Here is a 12246-nt window from a genome sequence, read left to right as displayed (position 1 = left end):
ATATCGAAGAATAATCATTTATATAGCGCCTTTCCCATGCTCACGGTTGCTTCTTCATCCTCTTCCTCTCGCAGATCATGTGCGGCAGCCGCTGCAGAGCTCACAGCTGGTCAATCAGAGCCTCAGGCAGAGAGAAGGGCTTCAGCCGCAGTGCAAGGTACACTGACCCTGACCCCACGCCTGACATCACGTCTCATGTCTGACCTCACGCTTCACGCCTGACCTCACGTCTCATGTCTAACCTCACGCCTGACCTCATGCCTCTGACCCCACGCCTGACCTCACGCCTCATGTCTGACCCCACGCCTGACCTCACGCCTCATGTCTGACCCCACGCCTGACATCACGCTTCATGCCTGACCTCACGCCTCTGACCCCACGCCTGACCTCACGCCTCACCTCACGCCTCATGCCTGACCTCACGCCTCATGTCTGACCCCACGCCTGACATCACGCTTCATACCTGACCTCACGCCTCTGACCCCACGCCTCATGTCTGACCTCACTCCTCTGACCCCACGCCTGACCTCACGTCTCATGTCTGACCTCACGCCTCTGACCTCACGTCTCATGTCTGACCCCACGCCTGACCTCACGTCTCATGTCTGACCCCACGCCTGACCTCACGTCTCATGTCTGACCCCACGCCTGACCTCACGTCTCATGTCTGACCCCACGCCTGACCTCACGTCTCATGTCTGACCTCACGCCTCTGACGTCACGTCTCTGACCCCACGCCTGACCTCACGTCTCATGTCTGACCCCGCGCCTGACCTCACGTCTCATGTCTGACCCCAAGCCTCTGACCCCGCGCCTGACCTCACGTCTCATGTCTGACCCCAAGCTTCTGACCCCGCGCCTGACCTCACGTCTCATGTCTGACCCCAAGCCTCTGACCCCAAGCCTCTGACCCCGCGCCTGACCTCACGTCTCTTGTCTGACCTCACGTCTCATGTCTGACCCCACGCCCCTGATCTGTTGGTCTCTGTCCTGTGTCTGTCATTGATGAACATCAGCAGTATTTGCAGTATTTCAGCCTGAGCTGTGTCTGTTGCAGGATCCAGAAGCGGCCTCTCCTGGCCCACGGATGGTGCGCGTGTAAGTGTGGCTCACTAACTTCCTGTTCCTATCAGTGTGTGGTGTTCAGCGCACCGCACCAATGCTCTTCTTACTCCGTCATTCTGTCTTGTTTCTAGTCTAAATATCTAACAATTCTGAAATCAAGCTAGAATGTGTTAAACTATGGTAACTCCTAGGCAAGGCAAGTTTATTTATATAGCATATGACATAACATATAAAACATATGCATAAGAAAAAAATACCATGTGTAAAAATAATAATAGAAACGGTTGTAAAGGAGCTCTAGAATGATTTGAAACAATATGTTGAATTGTTCTCTGATATCTACAGAGGGTGTGTGGCTTATTTAAGGGCAGACATTGTCCAGATACAGTTCTACAGCTCCATTTACAACACTATAAACTGCCCCTAGGGTGTAATGCTCTGTTTCTGCCTTATTTGGAAGAGTCATGAATATTAATGTTGAGCTCTGCTCTGATTGGCTTATTTCAGCAGCTCACAGCAGTTCAGCGAATCGGCTCGTGAGTCCTGACAGAACACTGCCGACTGAACGACACTTTAAGCAGAACATCTCAAATGCAGATTACTTGTTTATTGGTGTTTTCAGATCATCCGCACATGAGAGCTTGTATTCGTGTGGTTGCCAGATTTCAGTCATTAAATCCCCCAAACGGAGCTTTTCTGTGGAAAAAAAAACCTGTATACTGTTTTTTACCTAAACATGTCCAATCTGGCAACCATATGCACGCGAGCTCTCTCTCTGTCTCGCGCGCACTGATGATCTGAAAACACCAATAATCAAGTAATCTGCATTTGATCAATCTCCAAATGAGATGTTCTGCTTAGTGTCGTTCAGTCTACTTTTTAGACTTGTCTTCTTTCGTCAGCGATATTGCATGTTTATAACGTTAGTCACAATGTATAGCCTTGTCAAATGACTGTCGTTTTAACTTATATGGTGGGTAAGGTGACGTTTGCTAGAAGGATCGAGTGAACGGTCTGTAATCTACGGTTGTATTTTGTAATAATATTCCCCTTTGTCATCAGACACACTCTTTAGTTTGGTATGGTCCTGGAGTTTCCTGTTGTTACTGTAAGCATCTCGGGTTATCTTGACAATGCGGTCTCTCTAAGAAACGTTCAGTTTAATCAGAAATGGTTTAATCAGTCAATAAGAGCATCGGTTCCCAACAGGGGGGTCCCGGCCCACAAGGGGGCCTCAGCGAGTTCTGCGGGGGGTCGCATCATATTTTTTTAAACTGTTGAGCGGTGAGCATTAAGGAGAACGATCGATCACATTACATGAGCTAATTGTATCCATGATCCCGTGGCTGACCAAAAAATTAACAAATTTGTAATTCATCCTCCACAAAAACGACTGAGTCCCACTGATTCGCCTACAACAGCTGATGGTAATGACCCAGGTGAGGAAGCTCCCACCAATGCGGGTCGCAGCAGCAGTGCTAGCAATACTGGAAACTCGAAATGCAGAAAATACCAAGATAGTTACCTGAACTATGGTTTTATTTTATTTTCTCGTAGCAAAGAGTCCCTGCCCCAGCCACAGTGCATTATCTGCGCCAAAGTCCTTGCTAACGAATGCATGAGGCCGTCTAAACTAATTAGACATTTGCAGACAACTCATCCGCAATACCACGACAAGCCCAGGGCATTTTTTGAGCTCAAGGCAAAAGAATTGACACACTCCCAAAATGAGATGAGGGAAGTCACAGCTACTGACAAGAAACTTTTAAAAATATCGTATACAGTTGCTGAAAAAATTGCCAAAGCAAAGAAAGGGCACACAATTGCAGAAACTTTGATTTTTCCATGCGCAACAGAGATTGTCAAGGAATTATTTGGAGAGGAAAAGTCAAAACAGTTGATTAAAGATACCATTATCAAATAATACGGTCAACGTTGCATCGCAACAATGTCAGAAGACGTGCGGGGTCAGCTTTCTGTGAGACTTCGTGATAATTACTTGTCAAAAATGGCACAACTCATTGCATACGTTCGTTATGAATGGGAAAAAGAGATAAAAGATTTTTTGTTTTGTAAAGAGCTCCGTACTACAACGACGGCAAACGACATTTTTGAAACTTTGGATAATTTCATAAAATCAAATGTTATTTTGTAAAATTCTTAGTATTTTTTTCTTACACGCTAGCGTGAACTGATATTTTTGTTTTTGCATTTCAAATAAGGCCAATTTATAGTCTATTCCTAGGCTTACATTTTTAAATTACAAATGGCCTACTGATGTTTTTTGCTATTGTATTTTCAATATTATATATAGGCTATTATTTGTGCATTAACATATCTGGTTATAATAATAAACATACTCTTTGTTTGTAAACCATATTTTTGTCATCCTTGCTGCAAGCTTACAAGAGCTATAATATCATTAAATATGAAGGGGGGCCCTAAAATATTTTCTTGGGAAAAAGGGGGTCTCGGACAAAAAAAGGTTGGGAACCACTGAATAAGAGGATAAACCGCTGCTCACTGCTGCAGGAATACAGTCGCCACTCTCTTCAGTTTAAGACGCTGAGCGAAGCTTGCCTGAAATGGGCCGAACAAACGAACGATCTTGAATTAAATTGTTGCGGTATGGGATTATAATAAACCTCACCCATGACTGTGGACATGTTTATCTGTGGGAAGGGTAGACGAGTCTCCTGAGCAGCCTGAGCATGACGTGTGTCCGCGAGAGCAGCAGCTTCTGATGATTCGGCTCGTCGGTTCTCATGATAATGCTCATGTTCGGACAGATGCAAATGTCGGAGGCGTGCGTATAAATGATCCCCAACGCTTGCGTCATGGTTGGGTTAATGTTGAGAAGCACTTATGGTTTTAGTTTTGGATTCACGAGATTTACATCAGAAGGAGGAGGCGATGGTGTCTGAGACTCACAGTGTGTGTGAACTCTGATTTCACCATGACACGGTTCATTCAGTTTTTCATTCTAGGGCACCTTTAAATGAAAGTGAGCCAATGAGTGTTTATCTGCTGCCACCTGCTGGTTAAAATAGTCATTACGTCATACTACTCATTAATGCTATTATATCATTAACCAATCTATCAAATTTAAGAATTAAATATTTGGACTGGAAACGAGACAAATGCTAAAGAAGAGGAGCATTGTTTTCAATGGTGATGATGATGATGATGAAGATGATGATGATGATGATGATGATGATGTTTTTGTTGTTGTTGTTGTAATCCCGCAGGATCTCCCGCTCTGAGAATAACCCGGTCCGTCCGGCCGGCAGCGTCTCCAGTGTGGAGTGTGTGTCCATGTACTGTGTGAAAGATCTGCAGTGTGAGGGCTCAGAGCTGTGTTTCGAGGAGCTCAGAGCCAGGCGGTACTTCACCAAACGCAGACAACAGGAGGAGCAGCGGAGACTGGGTGAGTTCACACTAATGAGCCTCAGCCCTCCAGCTGTTATAACGAGTGTGTGTTTGATCAGCCTCAGCCCTCCAGCTGTTATAACGAGTGTGTGTTTGATCAGCCTCAGCCCTCCAGCTGTTATAACGAGTGTGTGTTTGATCAGCCTCAGCCCTCCAGCTGTTATAACGAGTGTGTGTTTGATCAGCCTCAGCCCTCCAGCTGTTATAACGAGTGTGTGTTTGATCAGCCTCAGCCCTCCAGCTGTTATAACGAGTGTGTGTTTGATCAGCCTCAGCCCTCCAGCTGTTATAACGAGTGTGTGTTTGATCAGCCGAGGAGCAGCGCAGGCTTTGGGAAGAGGAGGAGGAGGTGAGGAAGATGAAGCAGCTGCTGGAGGATCTGGAGAGGAACGTCACTCTGGATCCTGAGGTAAACACACAGACTCTTACGGTAGAGCTCCTCACTAACTCATGGTTTCGCTTCAGCCTGACCTCAGCAGCAGGAGTGTTATCAGGGAGTGAGATGATAGGCTGATGATGGTTTGCTTATTTCTGATGTTCAGGAGCAGCGAGTCGATCCGGAGCCAGTGTGGTCCTCCAGGCCTCAGACCGCCGCAGGGCATGCTGGGACAGAAACCATCCGTCCCTGTAGAAAGAGTTTGGGACAGACGGACGGGTCAGAAAGCGGATCCCTAATCCTGATCCCTGAAGCAGAGAACAGAGACCCGTGAGTGTGCTGCCGCCCTCGGGATTCAACACGTATAGTAGTGCTGTCGGTCTCATACTGGACAGGTGCCGGTCATATCATTAGAATAGCATCAAGAAGTGGATTTATTTCACTAATTCCATTCAAAAAGACAAACTTCTATATTATATTCATTCTTTACACACACACTGATATATTTCAAATGTTTATTTCTTTTAATGTTGATGATTATAACTGACAACTAAGGAAAATCCCAAATTCAGTATCTCAGAAATGTGAATATTGTGAAAAGGTTCAATATTGAAGACTCCTGGTGCCGCTTCTAATCAGCTGATGAACTCAAACACCTGCAGGCCTTTAATGATCTCTCAGTCGAGTTCTGTCCGCTACACTATCATGGGGAAGACTGCTGATCGACAGATGTCCAAAAGACGAGCACTGACACCTTACAGACGGAGGGCGAGACACTAAAGGTCACTGCAGAAGAGGCTGGCTGTTCTCAGAGCTCTGTGTCCGAGCACATTAATAGAGAGGCGACGGGAAGGAAAAGATGTGCTAGAAAAAAGTGTAAAGCAATAGAGATAACCGCACCCTGGAGAGGAGTGAAACAAAACCCATTCACAAATGGACTGCAGCTGGAGTCAGTGCTTTAGGAGCCGCTGCGCACAGACGTATGCAGGACACGGTTTCAGCTTCACACTCCTTATGTCAAGCTACTCTGTTAATATTGTAATTTTCCGAGATGCTGAATTTGGGATTTTCCTAAGTTGTCTGTTTTAATCATCAAAATTAAAATAAATAAACATTTGAAATATATCAGTCTGTGTGTAAAGAATGATTTTAATATACAAGTTTCACTTTTTGAATGGAATTAGTGACCCACTTTATATTAGGTGGCTTTAACTACTATGTACAAACATTGTAATTAATAATTTGATACAATGGACTTATTGTGTACATGTTTTTACATTATACTTACATTTTCAAAATGACCAGCGTTTATTACATCTGTAATTAATTTCTGTACATTTGTAATTGGTGTTGACCCTTCCCTTCCCTATAACCCTAAACGTGCCCACACCACCTCACCTGTCCCTAACTCTGCCCGGTTTCCACCTTAATATCAGCAAAAGTGTTTCAATATAATATGAACACAATAAGGACATGGTAGTTAAGGCCACCTAATATAAAGTGGCACCGGAATTAGTGAATTAAATCAACTTTTTCATGATATTCTAGTTATATGACAGCACCTGTGTAGTACAAAGTGCCAATGCGTTCAATCGATCAGTCAACTTTATTTCTATCGCTCTTCTCCAGCGCCGATTGTGTCAGAGCAGCTTCAGTGTTAAACAGGACAATACTGCAGCAGAATTAGATTTGGCTGTACAGTCGTTCTGGAGTAAACAGTGATGTTATCAGCTTATTTTAATTTATCAGAGAGAGACAATGTTGGCAGATCAGGATTATAGTTTATAGAATTAAATAAGACCTCATTCATTAATATGATCTGTTTATTTAGTTGAATAACTTCAGGAGTAATCCACAATCACACACTGTGTTTTAAAGCCTTTCTGGTTAAACATTTGATCCGTTTGCCCCGAAGGGCACACACTCCCTGTGGCCGTTATCATCTTATTCTGCTAATACGGTCACACACACAAGGCTTGCACCGTCGGTTGTGTAAAGTGAAAGTAAACGGTTGAGAAAATGAGCTTTAAAGGGACAGACGCACATGCTGTGGCTTGTTTTTGAAGGTATAGTTCAACCAAACATATAAATGGTGATATTATTTTCATCCAAACCTGTATGAGTTTCTGTCTTGTGCTGAACCCTAAAGAATGTGTTTTGAAGAGTGTGTGTTTGTGTGTCTGTAGTGTGGTGTGTGATCAGGGAGATGCGGATGAGAACAGTGAGTATCTCTCCTCATGTTCACTCAGTCCTGTAGAGCTACTATGTCCACACACTCATACACTCACACACTCTTTCTCTTTCAGCGTCATGTGGTGTTTTCAATCACTCTCATGTCACTCCAAACTCGTCTCTGGGGTTCGTTCAGGCCACACCATCCCGTGTTCTGCCTTCTCCCACTGTCAACACACGAGAGGCTTTGGGTAAGCACACACACACACACACACACACACACACACACACACACACACACACACACGTCTGGTTCACTATCTTTGTGGGGACTCTCCATAGACGTAATGGTTTTTATACTCTACAAACTGCATGCTATCCCTCTACACTGCCCCTGCTCCTAAACCTACACACACACACACACACACACACACACACAACCCCTAAACCTACCCATCACAGGAAACATTCTGCATTTTTACTTTATCAACTAAACTCATCCTGTCTAATTTGTAAGCCTTTTGAAAAGTGGGGACCGCTGGCTGGTGATTTCAGGTTTACTGTCCTTATGGGACATTTGGTCCCCACAATGTAATATAAACAAGGGCACACACACACACACACACACATGCATGCTGCCTCCCATTCGCCTACTTATACTACGTCCTAAAAGTATGCACTCTTTTTGTGAAGAAAAGGGAGGTAGTGTTGAGTGTGTAGCAGAAGAGTACGCAAGCTTTGGGACACATTTGTCATCTTTAACGGACTCTGTTGCTTAGTTACGAGCATCCCATAACCGTTGAACTGCCCTGTCAATCATCGTCACAGTTAAAATCCTCCGTATTCAGATTAATCTCCTGCCGTATCGGAGAGAAATGTCTTCAGTGCAGAGACTCTCCTCGTGTGTTTGCGGTTTAAATATAGCGATGGTAATGGCCAAACGTCAGTGTCAGTCAGTGTTGGGTAAGTTACTCTAAAAAAGTAATTAGTTACTAGTTACTAATTACATCTTCAATAGTGTAATTAGATTACTGTATAAATTACTCCCGCCAAAAAGTATTTAATTACTTATTACTAATTACTTTTTTATTACTTTCTAAATCCTATATCAACCTCGAGTTAAGCGATTCAAGGTTAGACATAAAAACTGCTCTTTTAATTCATTCAAATACACATTATAAAGCTACATAAATTACTCTTATTAACTGACTAAAGTATTACAAATGTGAGAAGAATACATAAAAACATGCATTTTAAAGTTAGACTTTAAATGTTGATGTTAAGTCCACTATTGAATTATGTATAATTATATTTATTATTTAGTTCAATTACATCAGAAGTAACTGTAATTAAATTACAGAAAAAAATAAGAGTAATCCCTTACTTTACTTTTTCAAGGGAAAAGTAATTAAATTACAGAAACTAATTACACCCAACACTGGTGTCAGTATCATTACAACAGTGGTGATAATGTGGACAACACTGAATAAAAGCCCTCACACTCACACATCCGCCATGTTTGCAGTAGGGATGGGCATTTTCCCAAAATATTGTATTCGAATATTTGGGCTCATAAAAATTGAATATTCGAATATTCGTTTATTTAAATGAGGTATTTTGAGAAAATGAGACGTCTTTCTTTTTTTCTCTCAACATGTCGTCACCATTTCTGAACAAGCTTATGATTAGGCAATGTCCACAACACGCTTACGTTAAATCTTAAGGTTTTTAAAACATTAAACTGTGTAAAAAATGCCTAAAGAACAAAAGCATTATAAGCTCAAGGAGCACGAGCGGAAAGAAACACTTATAACGCAGAGCGCGTCAGTTAGCGTGCAGAACGTACACACACAAACACACACACATGTCAATAGGCTATATAGCCTACCAACCTGTGTGTGTGTGTTTGATATGGCTGATGTGTTTGCTTTGTATTGTCTCACATTTTCATGTAGAGAGAAACTATAATATTATTGGATTATGATATTATTCTCAGGTGAGAAAATGCTGACCGGCGTTGCGGAGACGATAACGGTTAAGTGACGTTTGAGTGGAGCACTTTGTGTTTTCTGTTCATAAACCCTCAGAGAACTTTAAAGGAAGCATTTGTCTGGAGATCATTTTGCTATCATCAGTTATCTGGCTCTCTCTCGGGGTACAGATGGGCTTTCCTGCACTCCTGAGCAGTGATCGCTCATTCCACTGCGGTTTGGATGTGACTCTCGTTTGTGGTGGTGATATCATTATAACTCAGTTTCCGTAATTGATTTCATCAAAAGTAACTCCATTTTGTAACAGCATTTTCAATTTTCATCAAAGTAATTCCAAACATCGCGAGGCAGACGACGTCATTGTGATCAAATGCACTTAACTTATTAACCCGCTCCACAGCGCCCCCCAGTGGGTTGGGTTATAGCGGCGAGATTCAGAGGGATTTCTCACGGATGCACTGCATTTACTGCCAGCCAATTAACAAAAAATTCGAATAGTATTTTTAGTTTTCTAATGTTAATTACAGATCGAATATTCAACTCTTCTTGCACACCCCTAGTTTGCAGTTCTAATCGACTCCACGTCCAGTTTGCAATGGGTTGTGGGTAATATCAGCCGTTACAGTGTGCCTCAATCGGAGATACTAAACCAACCCTCTGTTCAGCACACTACGGTTTGGGACACACTAATTATATTTTTGAATACTATTTAGTATGTTTAGTATGTGATTTGGGACGCAGGGACACACACACACACCTGATTCAGAGCTGGAGATCACGTTATGGGCCACGTGGGGCTGGACGGTCGGTCACATGCTATTTTGTTTACTTACAAATAAAGCTGAGTTAATTAAAGCGGATCCGTTATTAATGTTGTTTTCCGGCTCTACCAGAGCAGGATGATTATTGATTAGATTGATTGATTGGTGTTTGGGAAATGCCCCGCCCCAGCCAGTTTCAGCACACGACTCACTCAACCAGGCCCCGCCCCTTTATTCTGCGCATTAATTATTATTATGAGGACTATAGTGAAGAAACTCAAGATGGAGGCGGTTCAGGAGTTCAGGAACACTGGCACTGATGGAGAGAACACACACACACACACACACACTAAAGACATGGAGTAAAGCTGAATAGATGATCTTTAAATGTTATAAATAGTTATTAATGCAGGTATTCGCCGTCATAGGCCCAGCCTTGGTGGAGTACAGCGATCGTGACGTGTGTGTGTGTGTGTGTCCTGCAGGTGTGATCATGGACATGTTTCAGGCCCCCACCCTACTCCAGGAGTCCATGTTCAACAGCATCATTCAGCCAGAGGACAGTTTCGAGAGGAACTGCAGAATCAGTACGTACACACACACACACACACACACACACACACACACACACACACACACACACACACACACACACACACACACAAATAACACCTAATCAATAAGAACTACACTGCAAAAAACGCTCTTCTTATTTAGTATATTAGTCTTGTTTCCAGTCCAAATATCTAAATATTCTTAAAGGGGGGGTGAAACACTCAGGTTCAGTCAATCTCATGTCAATCTTGAGTACCTATAGAGTAGTATTGCATCCTTCATATCTCCGAAAAGTCTTTAGTTTTATTATATTTATAAAAGAAATATGGGCTGTACCGAGTCTTTCCGGAAAAAACCGAGCGCCTGGAGGCATATTGTGTGGGCGGAGCTAAAGAATGACGAGGCGTATCGTGTGGGCGGAGCTAAAGAATGACGAGGCGTATCGAGTGGGCGGAGCTAAAGAATGACGAGGCGTATCGTGTGGGCGGAGCTAAAGAATGACGAGGCGTATCGTGTGGGCGGAGCTAAAGAATGACGAGGCGTATCGTGTGGGCGGAGCTAAAGAATGACGAGGCGTATCGTGTGGGCGGAGCTAAAGAATGACGAGGCGTGTCGTGTGGGCGGAGCTAAAGAATGACGAGGCGTATCGAGTGGGCGGAGCTAAAGAATGATGAGGCGTGTCGTGTGGGCGGAGCTAAAGAATGATGAGGCGTATCGTGTGGGCGGAGCTAAAGAATGACGAGGCGTATCGAGTGGGCGGAGCTAAAGAATGATGAGGCGTGTCGTGTGGGCGGAGCTAAAGAATGACGAGCGCACACAAAGCGGTGACGTCCTCAAGCGTGGAGATGAAAACGTTACTCTAATAAACTCATGGCTATCGATCTCAGCTAATACAGATAATGATCCAGAATCATCCGGAGGCTGAAATAAACTGAACAGGAGAAGCAGCAGCAGCAGGACGTCCGTCTCTGTGGTATGGACTGTATTTAGTGGCCTGTCAACATTTGTGTGTGTTTACTCGCAGTTTATGAGGACATGATTCGGTTTATGGACTATTGTATGCGACTAAGGCCCTGTCCACACGAACACGGGTATTTTCAAAACCGCAGCTTTTTCTACGCGGTTTGGCTGTTCGTCCACACGCAAACGCTGTATCCGGTTACTAAAACCGGACTTTTTTGAAAACTCCGGCCAGGGTGAAGATTTTTAGAAACTCCGGTTACAGCGTTGTCGTGTAGATGGTGAAACCGGAGATTTCGGTTTTTTAAACTGAAGTGCACGCCGTTCTCTCCTTTGTTTGACGTCAGATTTTCCACATCTCCTTTTGATTTACGTGAGTCGATTCTATGCGGCGGACTCCACTAACAGCGCTTATCACATGTATATCCTACAGACGTTCAGTTATTTCATTGTATTCCAGAACAAAGGCGCCAGAATGCAATAATACAAAATAGTAAAGCAAGTGTGTGAAGCTATTACAGTCCACTTCGGTCCTGCACCTGTACAGTTACCTGTCACTGAGTCCAAAGTAAAGGAACTTGTAGAAGTGTTTCTCTTGAGCCCATGGCATCCCTCAGTCAGTGCAATGTGCATCGGCACCGTGGATGGGACCCATGAGGAAATCGGGCAGCCAATCATAGCGTAGTTTTGCGTTCTCATGTGGACAGATTTTTTTTTAAAACCGTGCTTGTGTGGACGCGATTGTTTTTTAAAACGGAGGAGGAAAAACTCTGGTAATAAAAATACCCGTGTACGTGTGGACTAGGCCTAAACCTTAGCAGGAGCAAGCAGAACGGTTTAGCACGTCAGACTAGTGTAACGTTATACAGAGAACAGCAATGGAGTCCGTTAGCGCATTTGACTGACGAAGCGGCGATCGTGTCGTTTACTGATGTTT

General features: G+C 43.6%; 1 protein-coding gene across 3 annotated transcripts in view; it reads left to right on the top strand.

Annotated features, from left to right (window-relative positions):
• LOC137040862 (mitotic checkpoint serine/threonine-protein kinase BUB1-like) overlaps positions 1–12246 on the top strand; it is a 52395-nt gene that overhangs the window by 5942 nt on the left and 34207 nt on the right. Inside the window, exons 6-13 of one of the 3 annotated variants that reach the window (XM_067416611.1) lie at positions 75–157; positions 1058–1098; positions 4314–4492; positions 4806–4924; positions 5037–5200; positions 7057–7091; positions 7177–7293; positions 10280–10381. In XM_067416611.1, the coding sequence (XP_067272712.1) occupies positions 75–157; positions 1058–1098; positions 4314–4492; positions 4806–4924; positions 5037–5200; positions 7057–7091; positions 7177–7293; positions 10280–10381 (840 nt within the window). Of the gene's footprint in view, positions 1–74; positions 158–1057; positions 1099–4313; positions 4493–4805; positions 4925–5036; positions 5201–7056; positions 7092–7176; positions 7294–10279; positions 10382–12246 lie in introns of those variants that run through there. The other 2 variants (XM_067416607.1, XM_067416610.1) reach the window with 2 other exon arrangements.

Source organism: Pseudorasbora parva, chromosome 15 (genome assembly GCF_024679245.1).
Source record: "Pseudorasbora parva isolate DD20220531a chromosome 15, ASM2467924v1, whole genome shotgun sequence".
Taxonomy (NCBI): domain Eukaryota; kingdom Metazoa; phylum Chordata; class Actinopteri; order Cypriniformes; family Gobionidae; genus Pseudorasbora; species Pseudorasbora parva.
The sequence above is the reverse complement of the archived record's forward strand: the minus strand, read 5'-3'. Positions and strand labels throughout refer to the sequence as shown.